We start from the raw sequence: 18,939 nt of genomic DNA on the forward strand, positions 1-18,939 counted from the left end.
CACATCTATTCTTCCTGTATCCATATTCACTCCCACATGCCAGGGGCTGGTGATTCCCGAGGGGCAGTGTGTGGCTGGGTACGCAGGTTGGGGGGAGGGGTGCGGAGGGGCAGGCTAGATGTGTCTAGAGGGGACGGAACGCCCCCTTCTGGCCCTGGAGGGGTCCACACAGGCCAGTTAAGCACCTGACCCTCCTCTTCAGCACCCACTTTCCAGATTTGCGCGTCCGGGATGAGAGGGCCGCACCCCTCGGTTAGGCCAGCCGAGAGCTGGGCATCTGCAGGCGGAGACTAGCGCTAGGGGCGGCCCCGCGCGGCCGTGAGGCGGGAGAGGAGGTGGAGTCGCTGCCGCCACCGCCGGCAGCCGCGCGGCGCCACCTGTTGCAGCGTGGGAGCGCGCCGGCCAGGCAAGGCACAGCCCAGCGTGGACCTCTGCTCCCCGCGCCGCTATGCAGGGCAGAACCACCAAGAGGAGCGGACCCGGAGGATAATCCTGACAGAGCGGCACGGAGGGAGCACTCCCCGGGAGGTGAGACTCGAGCGTGGCGCCAGCGCCACCTGAAAGGCGGGGACTCGGGGAGGGGCCCTGGCGGTTTGCCCGTGAGCCTGTGGCTGGTCTGCATTGTGTGGGGGAAAGCCCTCGGTGCGGAGTGCTGTCGGAGCAAGATCTTTGGAGCTCACCGAGGCAGCCAAGCCGGGGTGCAGGAGACGGAACTCTCCCGGGTCACGGTCTCCTAGCCGCGGGCCCCTCCAGCCCCCGGTATTTGGCAGCCTTTCCTGGAGCTGGGGCTGGCTCAAGGAGCGCCTCGAGCGGGCGGAGCCGACACGTGCAGGACCCAGAGGCCAAGGGCGTCTGGTCTCGGCAAGGCTAGGGAGGCTGCCCGGGGGAGAGGCGCTTAACTTCCTTCGCTCCCACATTCCAACCTCCCTTTCTGGTCTCCTCTGCCAGCCGGACGCCGCGCAGCGTTGGAGTCGGGCGGGAGATCCGAACCGCTGAGCCGCACAACCCCTGTGTCCATGCGCCCGCCGGGAACCTGCTTCAGCCTCTAAGCCCCAAGAGGCCTGAGGCACCACACGACGCCGAGACTGGGACGCACCTCCAAAAGCCAGCAGACTGAGAACCCGCGTCCTAGCCGTCGGCGACTTGAGAAACGACGGTCAATGTGACGCGGACCGCGGGGCTCCGTTTACCTGCCAGCCTCTGAGGCCCCTAGATCTTCGCTTTGGGGGAAAGTCAAGTCCACACGAGTTTGCCCTGAAGACACGCCACGCCCCCTCCCCAGTCGGAGCCGGGCGGGGCGCCAGGGGGAAACGGCGGCCTCATCCTCGAGCCAAGCAGAAGCGGACTCTGCGCCGGGTCACTCAGCCCTTCAGTGTTCAGGAGAACTCCTAGTGGGGCGGGGACGGCAACAAAAAAGAGGATTTGAAACCGGGAGTCAAGGCGGACGTGGGGAGCTGGCGCTGCAGGGGAGGTCGACGCGGCGGCCCCGGGAGCCGCGTGGCCTGGAGGAGCGCCCGGCGGTCATGGGCCAGCCGACCGCCGGGCGGCGGGAAGCGGGCTGAGCGCCGGGCCGATCCCCCACCTCCCGGGGGAGCTGGGCGACAGTCGGCCCGCGGCCACGGCCGTCCGGCGCGGGGCTGTCCCCGGGGCTCCTGCCATGGCCGGCCGGGGTTGCGGCTGCAGCTGCGGCCTGGGCCACCTGAACGAGGACAACGCGCGCTTCCTGCTGCTCGCCGCGCTCATCGTGCTCTACCTGCTGGGCGGCGCCGCCGTCTTCTCGGCGCTGGAGCTGGCGCACGAACGCCAGGCCAAGCAGCGCTGGGAGGAGCGCCTGGCCAACTTCAGCCGCCGCCACAACCTGAGCCGCGAAGAGCTCCGCGGCTTCCTTCGCCACTACGAGGAGGCCACCGAGGCCGGCATCCGCGTGGACAACGTCCGCCAGCGCTGGGACTTCACCGGCGCCTTCTACTTCGTGGGCACCGTCGTGTCCACCATAGGTAAGGGGGCCCCAAGGAAGGGCGGCCCGGGGGCCGGGCTCGCTGGCGTTTTCCTGGCTGTGCGCTTCGAAGTGCAGGACCGCGATTCCCAGCCCTGCCCATCCACCTGCGCGCTCAGCCCGGCGGCACAGATGCGAGCTGTTGCCTGACCAACAGGTGGTATTGCCTCCCTGCTTCGCTGAATGAGGTCCACGGGCCAGCTGCATCAGCATCACTTAGGAGTTTGTTACAAATGCAGACTCTCAACCCCTCCCCAAGCCTCTTGAGTCATAATCTGCATGTTAACAAAAATCCCCAGGGGATCTGAATGAGCCTTAAATTGGAGACGCTCAGCGCTGGGAGATTTTTCAATCTAGTTAAGGAGACAGAGCTTGAGTTCATGGAACATTAGGGAGAAAGCTTACAAATCTGGACAGGAACCTATAAAGATTTATTGAGTTAGTGCCATGCAAAAAGGCGCTGATCTGCACTGGTCTGAGGGGGAGGCACGAGTTTTGAAAAGACTGTCCATGACTTCAAACTTACAGAGAGAAAATCAGATTGAATAGGAGATTGGAAGCAAGGAAGCAAAAGTGCTAATGAGGATGGAAACTGTTTCCTACCAGGAAGGAGTGGGTTGGGGTGAGGAGAAAGGTCTGATTGGGATTTAGAGACTAACAGTGCTTTATGCTTTGGAGAAAAAGAGAATTGCATTGAGGGCCCAGTGAGCTCCCTGAGCTACATGAAGCAGAGGAAAGAAGGAAGGCTGGGAAGGTCTCCTGGCTAACTGGAATGGGTAGGGGACCTTTACTGCTAGACTGAAGAGCTAGAACTTACCTAGAGGCAACTGGGAGCTGTTGAGAGTTTTTGAACAAGAGGGTCACGTGGCTGCCGTCAGTTATGCCATTATTACCAACAGAAGGAAACAGCCTGGGAGTCTGCACCACACTCCTGAAGACTCCTCGCCTTTAAAGCATAATCCAGTGATAAGGCTGTTGGGGAAAATGCTGTAGAAATTTTGAGGAAAGCAGAGAGCTGAGGGGAGGAAGGGGGCTTTGCAGGGCTACGCAGAAAGGGAGTGGTTCCCAGCTGCTGGAAGGCAGGGGCAGCAGCAGGGCTGGCAGGGTGCGGGGCAGATGCTCTGTGGCTGTGGCCCCTGAGCTGCCAGGATTGCTTGTCAGTGAGGCGAGTGACAAGGCGAACTTCCTTGAAGCTCCCACGCAAGGTTGTTTTAGGTAGGCACTCTGCCAGAAGGAGCACAGAGTATAACAGAGCTCAGCCTCAGGCCTGATTAGTCAAGAAAGACTCCCAGGGTTGGTCTCGAAGCCATGGGCTTCAGCTGGTGAGTAGGAGGCAAGGCAGAGAGGATGAGCGTGATTCCGGACACATGGGCTGTATCTGATGTGCTTCATGCTAAACCGCCCAGCTCAATTGTTTTACCCCATCTGATCCCAGGTCACCCTGCCCATCAGCAGGCCGTTATGACATGACACTAACTGGGTAAGAAAAACTCTCAGCATTCTCCTTGATGACCAGAACACGGGGCCCGGACGGGGATGGAGACGGAGTAGTACGCCATGGTTCTCTCCCCCAGCCCACATTCTTCATTGGACTCTCAGCAGAATTGCCTAAGTCCCCCATTGTGTCACCTCCCATGTCTCAGAAGACAGTTCCAGAATTTCTATGTAGGGAGAACTTGGAGGGAACATCTGAGTGGGAAGTGTTGCTGTGGACCCTCCCTGTAATCTGCTATGCTTGCATAGCTAGTACAGGGTTTTGATTTAGATTACTCATTTGGGGGTGGCTTTGGTGGGAGACTGGGGACTTAAATCCTCCCCTGCCCCCACCGCAAGCCACCCATTTGTACTTCCCATGGACACGGAAGTAGGGAGGGGCAGAGTGTGTGTATAGACTGGTAAGCATCAATGCCAGAGGCACCAGGAATGTCATGGCTGGGTGGGCAACTAAGTACACAGGCTTCTGGGGCCCAGGAAGAACCATGTAGCCTGGTGGAATCGAAGGAAAGCTGGACCAGTAGTCTGGATTTGGAGCTATTCATCCTGCCTGTAACTTGGGCTGGTTTCTTAACATTCTGAGCCCCATCCTTCTCTTTTGAGATCTCCTCAAAGTGCCCACCCTGGTATCTGGCACATCTTAGTTGCTGAGTAAATGTTAGTTCTGTCTCCTTCCCACTCCCTGCCCCTAAGCCTGCTGCTCTTGCAGGGTTCTTGTGAGGGATAATGAGATCATATAAGTGAATCTTCTTTGAAAAGTACAAAGCACTATATAAGTATGAGTTTATTTTTACTTCCTCATTTCTAACATTTCCTTTTAAACTGTGTCATTAATTGCTGATGTAATAACAGCACTGCAACCTTTTATTGGGGTACATATTGGGCACATACTGCGATTATTATGTTAATATGTGATCCAGCTAATTGAATAAATTAATCACACTTAATTTCAATCAACACAATTCACCTGTTTTAGGTGTGATTATCCCTATTTTATAGATGAGGAAACTGAAGCTTTATGTTCTTTGTAAAATAAAGAAGAAAAAACAGTTAAACCATCTGTAATGACCTCCCCTAAAGTTAGCTGTTGTTGACATTTTGGTGCATTTCTTTCTGTCCTTTTTTCCCTGTGCATATCCACATGTATGCATATACATACGTATTTTTCTGAATTTGGACCATATTCTATAAACCATTTACATCTTGTATTCTAATCGCAGTATTCCATGATAGAATTTGTCTTCTAAAAATGAGTTCCACTATGCTTTATTATGCAAAGACGTTGAGGTAACAGACAAGAAAACATACAGTAAAATAATCATAAAATGTACATAAAACTTCAGAACCAGGGAAAAGAAGAACAGAAATGTGGAAAGTAACTGGATCTAGGAAATTGCTAGAGAGGAGTTTTGTCTTAGCTTAAGTTCCCTCAGAAGCAGACCCTGAGCCAAGAATTTGAGTGCAAGCAGTTTTGTTGGCAGGTGTAGGGATACAGGCAGGTGAAGGAGGAAGTGACATGAGAAAGGGAAGCCAGTCAATATAGGGTATACTATTAGGTAAAAACCAAGTGGGCAACTGATAATTAATTCCAAGTGGAAACTTGAGAACAATACACAGCTCATGACCCAGAATATCCCAGGCAAGGAACTGGGGTATTCATACATACACCCACGCCGGTAAGTAATTGGTTAAAAGCTGCTTGGATGGTGCAGGAGGCACAAAAATATAATTCCCAGGTACTTCTGGCCTGATTTTTCATGGGCAGTCCAAGAGCAGGTTTCTGACAAAGATCTAGGCCCTGGTCATTTGAAATGTACCAGACCAATGTACCCAGAAATGGGAAAGGAGATCCGAGGGGTGTGGGCTGAAACTCAACAATGACTACTCAAGTTTTGAATTTGGCTGCATGCTCATGGCAGAGCCATGACCCATATGGGAATTCTTACTAGAAAAAAGGAAGCGTAAACCTTTTCCCAATACCTAATCCTCAAAAATACTTTCCTCTTGGGATTTTACATAGGAAGCATTGCATAAGACGGTGGGTGATGCTCGCAAACATGGGTGGACTTTGGAAATGTTATAGTTAGTGAAATAAGCCAGCCCCAGAAAGACATACATAATTCCACTTATATGAGGTACCTAGAATAGGCAGACTTCATAGGGGTGGAAAGTAGACTAGAGGCTTTTATGGGCTAAGGGAAGAACGGAAGGGTTATTATTTAATGGCATTTTTGTTGGGGGTGATAACATTTGGGGTGTAGATAGTGGTGGTTGTACAACAATGTGGATGTATTTAATGCCATTGAATTGTACACTTATGAATGGTTAAAATGACAAACATATCTATTTTACCTCAATGTAGAAAGAGCAGATTATTAAAACACAATGCAGATGTTGATTCTGAATGAGGCTGGTGATCAGACTTAAGCAAGAATAGATTTGAAGTACTCAGAGGAGTAGGTTGACAGTCTGTCCTGTAAGTGCTCTTCTGTCAATATCTTTTCTCTCAGATAGGCCTTTGTTAAGCACTTGTTTCTGTGTTTGCCTGTGTATTAATAACTCAGCTTCTGTCCACAAAGGATTTGAGATCATTTGCATATCAATATGGTCAGGGTGGGCTGCAGCCTTGGGTGACCCTATAATCTCAGAGGCTTAACACAAGAGTTTACTTCTTACTCACCCAAAGCCCATTCTGGGTGAGGGGCTTCCCCAGGAGACTTGTTCTGTCCTGGGGATATTTTTCATCAACTTGTGCTCCCAGGACTGCCCAGGCATGTGATTTGGCCTGGCCAGAGTGCACATCTGTGTGGTGCTGAACTGGACATTGTCTTCAGAACTGGTTTTGTTCCTCCTTAGGAAAAAACCTGAGTAAAAGGTCTTTGAAGTCAAATTATATTAGATTCAAAAGATAAAATATTGGGAATCACCATTTTATAGTCTAAAGCTATAACCTGACATCAAAGATGATGAACTGGCATTCAGGAAGAACAGAAACATCCCACAAATCCATTAATGGATGTCCCACGTTCATGAATGTCATACGTGTGTAAAGATTTAAATCACATGTTTTACATTTTACGAAGCATTTGCGCACAAACCTATGAGGTAGGCAGAGAAGTTACTATTCCATTTTGCAGATAAGGAAATTGAAGTACAGAGAGCATAAATATCATAGGACCATGCAGCTATAAAGTGACAAAGTCAGGATTAGAACCAGATTTGATTTTGTTTGCTGTCTATTGATAAAAGAAATACATATTCATTTTTGAAGACTGGAAATACCTGGGAAGCTATAAAAGAGAAACAAAAATCACCCATAATTCTACCATCCAACAAGAATCACTGTTTATATTTTGGTGTATCACATTGAACCTAAAATGTTAAGATTTTATTGAATCTTAGGTGCATCATTATTTTATGTACCATTAAGGCAGAAAAGAATGATGCCAATTAAATTCTGAGCCGCTAGCAATTGTGAAATTATCCCGATTTTAGAGAGATTAAAATGTTGGGAAAAGGTACATCTTAAAATCACTGAAAAAATCATATTTTGTACCTGATTGTTTTCCATATAACCATTATGATATGAGCATATTGTTGTAATTTTGTAAAGATGAATCTCATTATAGTTAGAATTTCTTTGATTTATGTTCAAGCTGATTAATTTTAAATATTTATTAAAAATACAGTTCATCTCTGAACCACCTAGTTAATCCTTCCCCCATTTTTCTGTTGGTAGAAGGCAGATACTGTGCCAATCGCTGTATATGTGCACTTTTTATTTTAAGGATTTTAGTGCTTTGCCATGTTTCTTCCTTACTTTTCATCCTTTATTGCTTTTTGTTCAATGCTTATTTAGATAAATGTTTTTAATTTCTGTGAAGTTTCACATAACAATCTTCTGCTTGTGATTTCTTCCATTGTTTTTGTGCTTAGAAAATCTGTTCCTATCCGTAAGGATCCCATGACAGTGCTTGCCTCTTTTAAATTTATGTTTTACTGAGGTGACATTGGTTTATAGTATTATGTAAGTTTCATGTGTATAGCATTATATTTCTTCTCCTGTAAACTCTATCGTGTGCTTACCTCCAAAATTTAGTTTCCATCTGTCCCCATACAATCAACCCCTTTACCCACTTAGCCTTTGCCCTGCCTGGCCTCTTCCCTTCTGATCACCACTACTCTGTTCTCTGTATTTACATGTTTGTTTTTAATTTGGTTTGTGCATTTATTTTTTGTTTGTTTGTTTTTCATATTCCACATATAAGTAAAATCAAAGAGTATTTGTCTTTCTCTGACTTATCTCATCCATGTTGTCACAAGTGGCAAGATTTCCTCTTTTTATGGCTGAGTAGTAGTCCATTGTGTGTGTGTGTGTGTGTGTGTGTGTGTGTGTGTATACATACATATATATACACACACACATATATATATACACCCCACATTTTCTTTTTCCAGTCATCTGTTGGTGGGCACTGAGGTTGTTTCCATATCTTGGCTATTGCAAATAATGCCACAATGAACATAGGAGTGCATGTATCTTTTTGAATTGGTGTTTTCATATTCTTTGGATAACCCCCCAGAAGTGGAAAAGGTGGATCGTAAGGTAGTTCTATTCTTAAATTATTCTTAAATTTTTGAGGACTCTTCATACTGTTTTCCATCGTGGCCGCACCAATTTACATCCCCACCAGTAGCGCACGAGGGCTCCCTTTTCACCATGTCCTCGCCAATAGTTGTTATTTCTTGCCTTTTTGATAATAGCCAGAATGCCAATTTTTGTTCAGCATGTTTTCCACTACTCTACACTCCCAGGCACAGCAGTAGTTGTTAAAGCACTTTAGTAAATTGTTTCACGTGAACAATGATGGGTGCGTTTTCAGATTGTAGCCAAGAAGCAGCGCCCATCATGGGGGATGAGGGAGCAGAGAGAGTGGCTGATGGGAATTGGCATGTGTTCACTCAAGGTGGGGTGACTGGACCATCTCTTTTGGGGTCTAGCTTCTAAAATTTCATGGGGAAGCTCTCAAACGATCCATTCGGAGAATCCTGGATTTGTTCAGTTATTTGCTTTCTACTTAGAAAACTTCAGTACATATCTTGAAACTAGAGGGATTGCAGGCTGTACCTCTTACTCTCCACTGCCCGGCAGTCTCGTGCACGTCCATGAGATGCTTATGCATGCTCTCCGCTTGTTCCATTAGAAGTTCTTGTTTATCTTATGAAACGGTGATTTCCTCTTCTTTTTTCCTAAGTTTCATCCTGTTCTCTCTTCCCTTCCATACCTTTCCCTCTGAAGGAGAGATGGGTTTGGTATGAATGTAACCCAAATAATTCTTGCACTCCTTGGAGTTCTCAGGGTATACTGTTCCATTCAAAAAAGCATGGTCCCTCAGCCCAAAGTAATGAAAAAATAAATTCAGTTTTTGCTGTGTAGCTCTAAAGAACCTTAGAGGGTCTCCAATTTATAAAAGAAGGCTACCTCTCTCCTCCTCTCCAAGTCTCTCATATCTCAGGGGAGTTCTGGAGCCTTTTATCCCTAAACCCTTCCCCAAATCCTCCCCAACTGGCACCCCTCTCAGTCTTTCTGTCCCTCCTAGTCCTCTTTCCCCTCATCTCTTTTTACTCTGTATCATCACGATTGACTTAACCTCTCCAACTCCTTGGAACTTTCTCACAATTTGCCTCGTCTCTGTGGTACAGGATAGCCCTAGGAGCTGATCCAGCAAGCCACAGTCCTTTCCTCTGAGGAAGAGAGAAGGAAGGGCAGAGAATGATTTTGATCATCAGTACATTAGTGGCTTTATACACAAGAACACACTCAGCCTGTAGAGGAGGACATTCCTGTGTTTGGACCCAGAGGCATGCGGTCCTGCCGAGGACAGCAGGGGAAACACACCTCCTCAGGAAACATCTCCATCATTATGCCACTCTCCTTTCACCCTCCAGCCTTCTGCCTCCTTCACTTCAGTTTATCTGAACTGCCAGACATTAGACCACTTTTCTGAAATGCTGCACCTTTAGCACATCCACTGTGTCTTCCTTGGGTCCAAGAGCCATTGTAGAAGCCTCATTACCTATTCAGGGTTTATTGCTCCCATTCTCTGATCAACCCCCCAGCATCTCTTCTGTTGATCACCTCTCCTTGGAAGGAGAACCCTGTGGTCAGTGAACCCAGGGTGGGTCAGACCAGGAATGCAAATGAGTGGGACTTGGAGATGTAGGACATCAGGGAGCAGTGGAACGTGTGCCCTGGAAGAGTAGCCCCCAGCACAGGCATTCAGATTCTGACTGTAAACTTATATTGTCCTGGCCAGACAGGTCTGATGACAGCTTGACTCCAGAGTGTGAGTCCCCCAGTTAAAGCCTGGATCACCTATGAGCCCCGGGCTGCTTTCCTTTTGGTAATGAGAAGGACAAGGAACTCTTCACTCTTGATCAGAAGCAGCATCTTGATTTTTGCAATTCACTTAAGTACCCGTGTGTGCAGGACACTTGATCACCAAGGAGGGTGAACCTAGCATGTTAACTGTCTCATTGTGCACCCACTAATCTCTAAAAGGAGCTGGGGGCAGTTACATTCTCTTAACTCGTCCAATTCACACGACTGCACATTGGTGTTGTAATCCGTAAGTACCTACTACCCTAGTTTTTTTTTTCTTTGCTTTTACATTATTTCCTATACACTTTCTCAAGAATTTTATGTGTTCATATTAATGTAGAATAGTTTATTTAACCATCCATAAATTGTTGGATTTGGGGGTTATATGTGGTTTTTTTCTCTTGTATTTAATAAAAATCATGAGATTTATTGAGTGCTTACCATAGGTTAAACCCAGTACACATCTTTACATGTTTAATTCTTGTAACAACCTTATAAGGGTAGGTACTGTTAATATTCTCATGTTAGACCATGATCCTGAGGCCCAAAGAGATGCCAGGCAGTGTCTGAAGGTGCCCAGTGGAAGTATCTTGCAGCCTCCCTTCAGAGCTTACGCTGTGAGCCACCACTTCTTTGCCATTTCTTCTTTGGGGTCATTGTGGGAAGAACTGCCAGTTAAAAGAGACCAAACGTCTTTTTTCAGTGATGATGGTCCTTAGGTAACCTGGGGTAATAGAATAAGACAGAGATGGCCCAGTTAGCAGAATCTCAGGATGGTATAAGGTTTGGGTAATGTTCTGCCTACTTCCCAGGAGTTAATGTAAACAGAGCTTATACTGTCCATTGGAATATTTGATGGTCTTCTCAAAGTTGCAACCTCCCCCGACCATCACCATGACAACTAATGTGCCTGCCCCCAAGATTTTACTCTCCAGTTGGACATATTTTGATCCTAGAAGTCACTTCCTGATTCTGTCCATGAGATGAGCTCTTGGAATATTAGCACAGGCTATCTGTATCTTGGGTCCTCCCTCATATTAAGCATCTGATGAAGATCACACTGACATTGATCTTAGAGACCAGCCAGGCAAGTGATTTTCAAACCATGCTCCAAGGACTCCGGGGGTTCTTTGTGGTATCTCAAGGGCTGTCTTGAGGGCCAAGGGGATCCCTCAAGTTCTTATCTCATTATATGTATTTATTTATGTCCAAAATGTTTATCCTAGTCTGCCACCTTTTTGTTGACCATTAAATTTTTTGGAATGTAGAAAAAAATTTTATATACCCAAATGCACTCATTCTGAGTGACAATTTTTTTCTGTTTTTTTCATAAATTGAAGTTCTCTCCGTGATTGAGATAAATATTCTCATCCATTCTCTGTTTAGTTCTAACTCATCTCAATGTTAGTCAAAAAGACTGCTTTTTAAAAGGTTTTGTATGGTTGGCTATATAATTTTGCTTTGATTTATTTCTAAAATTATCGCATAATGATTTGAGAATGCGCATATTCCAGAACTCTCTTTTTTATTTGAGTGTTTCTTTATATCCTGGCATCTGTATATAGCTGAGCTGAGTTTTTCTCTTATGTTATAGAATTTTGGAGCAGGAGGGAAAATTAACCCTCCAAACCTAGTAAACACACCCAAGATAACCTTTTAGCTGTGTATTTTGGGGTGTTGTACACTCAGTGTTACTGATTTTATCACTTGTATACCTTTTAAAGTTATTCATAATACTCTTAGTTCTTTATGTGCTAACATCTATTTTTAAACTTAGAGGTGATTGAATTTCTGCATTATATTAGTGAATACTTGCTGATTTTTAGATCATATCTCTAGTTGTAGTTTTGGGTAATTTTAAAAAGTGAGCCCCTTAGTGTATTTTTACATTTTTGTTTTTTAACCAGTTTTAGACTTTTCTCTATGTAGGGGAATTGGCACCTTTAATATTTGGTTTCATTTGTAGTATCTTTTTTTATTCTGTATTTCTCTTATTTTTCTATTCCCTTTTCAACTCTATACCCTGTATGACAGTAGATTGGGTATCTTTTTTGTCATTTTAAGTGCAGTCAGAATAAAATCTTAACTAAACTACCTGATAATAAAAAAATATATTTCTACCATAATTTTTCATGTTTATAAATAAAACTGAAACTCCTTTCTCTGGATGATACAGTCTTGCATCTTTGGATTCAACCCCATTTTCTCCAACCCCCTTGGCTCCCAGGTTCCTTGTCGTTGTATCTTGTTCTCTGGAAACACTTTTTAAGATTTTATTTTTGCATCTTGGAGCCTGTCTTGTATCATCACATCTGTTGACTGATAATGTCACACCATCTCTATAACCTTTTCTAGTGATCTTAAGCACTTTTCTGCATTGGAACCTTCTTCTTCATTTCAGTTCTATTCTCATGCCCCTGGACCTCTGGGCTTTGGTTGATGATTTACTTACCGCCATTGCATTTTCTCAAGCCTGGCTTCTGCTTTCAGACAGAAAGTAAATGCCAGATAATTAACCTTCAAGAGAATGACTTTCCTATATAGGCTGAAAATGATGCTCTGTTTAACACTGAGTGGAGAGAGAGAAGAGAAAGGCAGCATTAGCCTCTGCTGCCTGTGTCTTCTGTGCTTTGTGCTCTGCACTTTTTCTCATTTGCGACCATTTTGATTAGCACTTCAGTCTTGAGGTTGTATTGTTCCTTTCTGTAGCCTGTAGTACTGTTTCTTGGTCTCAGATGTTAAAAAGGAAAAAAATGATTCGTATAGTATCAGCTACAGATTGTCTTGGGCGATTGTAGCAGAAACCCCCAGTAATAACACTACATCATGCAGAGGTTTACTGTCCTCACACAGTAAGAGGTGCAGCGGTTTGCAGCGCTGGTGTAACAGTCCCACGAGGCTACCAGTGCCCCAGCGCTTCTGTCCTTCTGCTCTGGTGGGCTTCGATGGTGGCTCTGTCCCCTTGTGCTCACAAAATAGCTCCTGCAGTTCCAGGCATTGTGACTGCCACCCAGGCAGGAAGAAAGAGGGAAGAGGAAGGACGAAACGTTCATGCCAGCTGAGTCACTGCCCTAGAAAGAGAGCTTTCTTGGAAGCTTCAGCTTCCATTTACATTTCATTGGCCCAGAACCATGTCAGATTGCCCTGCCCGCCATCTGCACAGAAGGAAGCTGTCTGCTGACCTGAACACAATTAAGCTTCCTTTACTGAGGCAGAAGAGAAGGACGATGTTGTGTGGCAACAATATTGTGTAGAAAACTAATGGTATATCCTCTAAAAAATACTGTCTGGGAGTCTTTCCTTCCGAGGTTATTTTGGTAGGTAGTCTATGAACAGTTAATGTCTTGATTAAAGTTTTATCAATCCTGGGAATTTTTCTTCAGATTTTTTTTTTCAGCGTAGGTCAAATACTTTTTTTTCATTTATTTTTTCTTCTTTTTCTATTGAAGTATAGTCGATTTACAATGTTGTGTTAATTTCTGGTGTGCAGCGTAGTGATTCAGTTACACCTAGATATATTCCTTTTCATATGCTTTTTCATTGTAAGCTATTACAAGGTATTGAATATAGTTCCCTGCGCTATTCAGTAGGACCTTGTTTATCTATTTTATATAGAGTAGTTAGTATCTGCAAATCCCAAACTCCAAATTTTTCCCTCTACCCCCACTTTTCCCCTAGTAACCATAAGTTTGTTTTCTGTGTCAGGGAGTCTGTTTCTATTTTGTAAATAAGTTCATGTGTGTCATTTTTTAAGATTCCACATATAAGTGATATCATATGGTAGTTTTCTTTCTTTTTCTGGCTTCATCTTCGTCTTCAAGTATTTTCTTAATGTTTGTTTAGACAATCTTTGGGGGGTTTTCTGTTTGTTTATCTTGGCACCCTGATTATTCTCTAGTTGGATATTCCTGTTTGGTTTCTTTTTTTTTTTAAAGCCACGAGGTACTTTTGCTTTGTTTTCATCTGTTTGCTTAATTCCGTATTTTGGATTTGAGTCTTCCTTTATCCTTCAGCTCATTAATTCTTTTCTCTATTGTCTGATAACTGCTGGCTTTACCAATTCTTTCAGAAGATATTTATTAAGGACTGACTCTTTGTCAGGACTGGTGTAAACATTGGAAGCTCCTCTTTACTGTGTTCCTTCTGTCTTTATTATTGAATAGTTCTTGATTTATATTTATTTTTTATATCCACAGAAGTTATTTATTTTATACCTAGAAGTTTGTACCTTTTGAACACCTTCACCCATTTCACCCACCGCCACTCCCCTGCCTTTGGCAACTACCAGTCTCTTCTCTATATTTATGAGTTCAGCAGGGTTTTTTTTTTTTCAAGATTCCACATATAGGTGACATCATACATTTGTCTTTCACTGTCTGACTTATTTCACTTAGTATAATGCCCTCAAGTTCCATCATGTTGTCACAATGGCAGGATTTCCTTCTCTTTCACGGGTGAGTAATAGTCCATGATATATATATATATATATGACTTCTTTATCCATTCATCCATCAGTGGACACTTGGGGTGTTTCCATGTCTTGGCTGTTATAAATAGTGCTGCACTGCACTGAGTGTTATAAAGATTGCAGCCATCTTTTCAAGTTAGTGTTTTCATTTCCTTTGAATAAATAACCAGAAGTGGAATTGCTGGATCATATGGTAGTTCTATTTTTAACTTTTTGAGGAACCACCATACTGTTTTCTATAATGGCTGCATTTCCATTAAAAAAAATTCCTAAAGTAATATATGCACATTGTAATAGCTTTTCAAATCATTTCAAAGTGTTTAAAGTGAAAAATCAAAGTCCTTCCCTTGATTTCCCACCCTACTCCCAGGAGGTAACCGTTGCTTTCTTACACTTACTGGTGGTTCTTTTTTTTTGTAATAGCTTTATTGAGTTATAATTCATATAACATAAAATTCACATATTTAAAGTGTATAATTGAATGGGTTTTAGTATATTCACAGAGTTTTGCGACCATCACCGCAATCAGTTTTAGACATTTCATCATCCTCAAAAGGAACCTCATACCCTTTACTAATCACCCACCCCAGTCCCCTCCAGCCCTAGGTAACCACTAATCTGCTTTCTGTTTTTGTTGATTTGTTTATTCTGGCCATTTCATGTAAATGGAATCATACAATATATGGCCTTTTGTGCCTGGCTTGGGCTTTTGTGCCTGGCTTCTTTCACTTAGCATAATGTTTTCAAGTCTTCCATATTGTAATACTGTCGATACACCACTTTTTTTTTTATTACCAAATAATATTCTATTATATGAGTGTACCACATTTTATCTATCAGTTAATGATTTGGTGGACATTTAGGTTGTTTTCACTTTTCAACTATTATGAATAACTCTACAATGATGAATACATGTACAAGTATGTTTTTATTTATCTTGTATAAAGACATAGATTTGGAATTGCTGGATCATGTAGAAACTCAATTCTCAACCTTTGGAAGAACTACCAGGTCTTTTTCCAAGTAGCTGCATCATTTTACCACCAACAGTGCACAAGGGTTCCTATTTCTTCACATCCTTGCCAAGACTTTTAATACCTGTCTCTTTGATTATATTCATCCTGTGGATGTGGAGTGTATTTTATTGTGGTTTTGATTTGCACTTCTGTAGTGACAAATGATGTTGAGCATATTTTCATAGGCTTTTTAGCCATTTGTATACCTTCTTGAAAGAAATGTCTATTCAAATCCTTTGCTCATTTGTAAATTGAGTTATTTGTCTTTTTATTATTGAGTTATAAGTGTTCTTTATGTATTTTAGATTCAAGTCCCTTATCAGATATGTAAGTTGCAAATATTTCTCCCCTTCCATGGGTTGTCATTTGACTTTCTTCCTGGTGTCCTTTGAAGCACAAGCATTTGATGAAGTCTAATTTATTTGTTTGTTGTTGTTGCTTATGCTTTCATTGTCATATCTAAGAAACAGTTGCCTAATCCAGGGTCACAAAGATTCAGACTTACATTTTCTTCTGACAGTTTGGTAGCTTTGCTCTTACACTTAGGTTGTTGATTCATTTTGAGCCAATTTTTGTACATGGTATGAGACATGGGTCCAGCTTAATTCTTTTCTATGCAATATCCAGTTCCAGCACCATTTGTTGAAAAGACTTTTCTTTCCTTCATTGAATAGTTTTGACATGCTTGCCAAAAATCAGTTGACCATAAATGGGAGGGTTAATTTCTCAACTCTCAATTCTATTCCACTGATTTATATGTCTGTCCTTATACACACTGCCTTGATTGCTGTAGCTTTGTAGTAAATTGTGGAATCAGAAAGTATGAATCCTCCAACATTGTTCTTCTTTTTCAAGATTGTTTTGGCTATTATGGATCCCTTGAAATTCCATGTGAATTTTAAGATCAGCTTGTCAGTTTCTGCAAGAAGGCTTGTGTTGAATCTGTGGATCAACTTGGGGAATATTGCCATCTTAAAAATATTAAGTGTTATAATCCATGAACATGTGATGTCTTTTCATTTATTTGGATCCTTTAATTTCTTTCAACAATGTTTTGTAGTTTTCACGGCATAAGTTTTACACTTGTTTTCTTAAATTTATTCCTGAGTATATTATTCTCTTCAGTGCTATTGTAAGTGAAATTGTTCTCTTAATTTTATTTTGAATTGTTTATTGCAAGTGTATAGAATGCAACTGATTTTTGTATATTGATCTTGTATCCTGAGATCTCGCTGCACTTATATATTAGTTCTAATAGTTTTTTTAGTGGATACCTTAGGATTCTCTTTATATAAGATTGTGTGATTATATCATCTGTGAATAGAGATAGTTTTAATTTTCTTTCCAATCCGGATGCCTTTTATTTCTTTTATTTTATGCCTGGATAGAACCTCCAGTACAATGTTGAATAGAAGTAGTGAGAGTGGACGTCGTTGCCTTATTCCTGATCTTGCGGAGAAAGTTTCAGTCTTTCACCATGAAGTATGGTCTCAGTTCTAGTTTGTTTTGGTAGATGACCTTTATTGGGTTGAGGAATTTCCTTTCTATTCTAGTTTGTTGAGTGTTTTTATCACAAAGTGTTGGATTTTTGTCAAAAATTTTTTTGCATCTGAAATGATCATATGGTTTCATCCTTTCTGCTGTTGATATTAGTGTATTGCATTAATTAATTTTAAGATAGTAAACCAAGGGGGAGGGTGTAGCTCAGTGGTAGAGTGCCTGCTTAGCATACATGAGGTCCTGGGTTCAAATCCCAGCACCTCCATTAAAAAAATAAAGAAATAAGCCTAATTACCTCCCCCCTAAAAATAAGACAGATTTTTTTTAAGATATTAAAACAATCATGGATTCTGGGATAAATTCCACTTGGTCATGGTATATAATCCTTTCATATGTCGCATAGCATTAGGTTTGCTAGTATTTTGTTGAGGATTTTTGTATCTATGTTCAAAAGAGATATCTTTCTATTTTTTTCCTTTCTGGTGATATATTTGTCTTGTTTGGTGTCAGGATAATACTGGCCTATAGAGTGAGTTGATAAGCATTCACTGATGGTTCTTACACATCTTTCTAAGGTTGTCCAGGATACACAGCTATGGTAGGGATGTCCAGTAACTTAACTGCTCCTCCTATTACAGGACATGTAGGCTGTTTCTAATTATTTGCTAGCATCACAGCTCTATAAAGCATATTTTGAATTTTAATATTTAAACTTTTCATTTAAATATTTGTAGCTACTGCCAAATTTTTGAGAATTTTTAAATTTAATATTTTCTTAACCAATTTGCAAGAATCTTGTCATTCTCACAGCTGACTTATATTGTATTCTTTCTCTTCCTTGGTACTGTGCTAAATGTTCTAGCTACATACTTTTTAATCTTATACAGTAGTACTATTATTTTCCTCATTCTATTGGTGAGAAAACTGAAGCACAAAGTGTTAAACAGTTTGCCCAAAGTCACACAACTAGTAAGTGTTGGAACTTTCGTTCAGACTTTGTTCAGCTGTGATTTAAATTTTGGAGAGGAAGTTAGCCGCTGAGACAGTCAAAATTCTACTGCAAACAGAAATAAAACCGATGGCTCTAGTTCTGTATTTATTTTTGTCGTCAGTGGATTTGTATTTGATGTTAGTGATGACTATTACTTGCAGGTTACTGTTTTGAAGAGCCTGGGCTGGGCTGCCAGGCTATATAAGGAAGACATGTAGATTTTCCACGCCGAGTTTAAGCAGTCTGTTCTCCCTTCTTAATGTCTAAGAACCACATTCAGAACCCATTTCATATCAAATATAAAATTCAATTTGATTCTGTAAGAATTTGAGTCCCTACTGTGTGCCCAACCTGATAACATGGTCCATGGACAGAGTTCAGGGTCTGTAAATTTGGATGGGAAAAAAAATCCATCTCTATGTTTACTAACCTCTAACTAAGCAACTTGTAGCATTTCCTTCAGTAGAGAGTGTAGGCAACAGGGCAGGGGTAGTAGGAACGGCACCTGTAGCTTTGGCACCAGCAGAAATCACAGATACGTTCCTCTCCCTTGACAGCATGGCACATGCCACCATGGTCATTCCCCCTCATCCTTCAAAATCATAGTAGTTATTAGACCTGTTCTTGTTATCTGATGATTTAATAACAACGCACATGTACTATGTCACACACTGGTTTCGCAGTTTGACAACTTTATTTTAATAAGGTTGCTTTTGTAATTCTATGTATTTTATTTCATTCATTAAAAAAACAAAACATTCTGAGGCAGACCCATAGGCTTCCCCAGATGCCAAAGGCTCCATGTCACAGAAAACAGGAATTGAGAACCAGACCAAAGTTAGGCTGATTTTGAATGAAGAGGAAAAGGGAAATTGTAACTCTTGTTACTGCTGCTCCTTCTGTGGCTGGGAAGAGCTTGAATGCACTTGTAGCTCTGTCAAAACTGACTTGAAACACTCTTGTTGCTCAATCACTGTGTATAATCTCATCTTTTCCTGATGACTCAGAAGACATTTCAGGATGTTACAGTGTCTTGAGGGTCATTGTTGTAGCATAAATTAACCACACTCCCTCAGAGCAGGGGGGAATTAA

General features: G+C 42.6%; 1 protein-coding gene across 1 annotated transcript in view; it reads left to right on the top strand.

Annotated features, from left to right (window-relative positions):
- Positions 1 to 376: 376 nt before the first annotated feature.
- The window catches only part of KCNK13 (potassium two pore domain channel subfamily K member 13), an 85,154-nt gene continuing 66,591 nt past the window's right edge, over positions 377 to 18,939 (top strand). Inside the window, exons 1-2 of the mRNA XM_072963590.1 lie at positions 377 to 528; positions 949 to 1,997. Coding sequence (XP_072819691.1) covers positions 1,658 to 1,997 — 340 coding nt within the window. The 5' untranslated portion in view covers positions 377 to 528; positions 949 to 1,657. The remainder of the gene's footprint in view (positions 529 to 948; positions 1,998 to 18,939) is intronic.

This window comes from Vicugna pacos, chromosome 6, assembly GCF_048564905.1.
Source record: "Vicugna pacos chromosome 6, VicPac4, whole genome shotgun sequence".
Lineage (NCBI taxonomy): Eukaryota > Metazoa > Chordata > Mammalia > Artiodactyla > Camelidae > Vicugna > Vicugna pacos.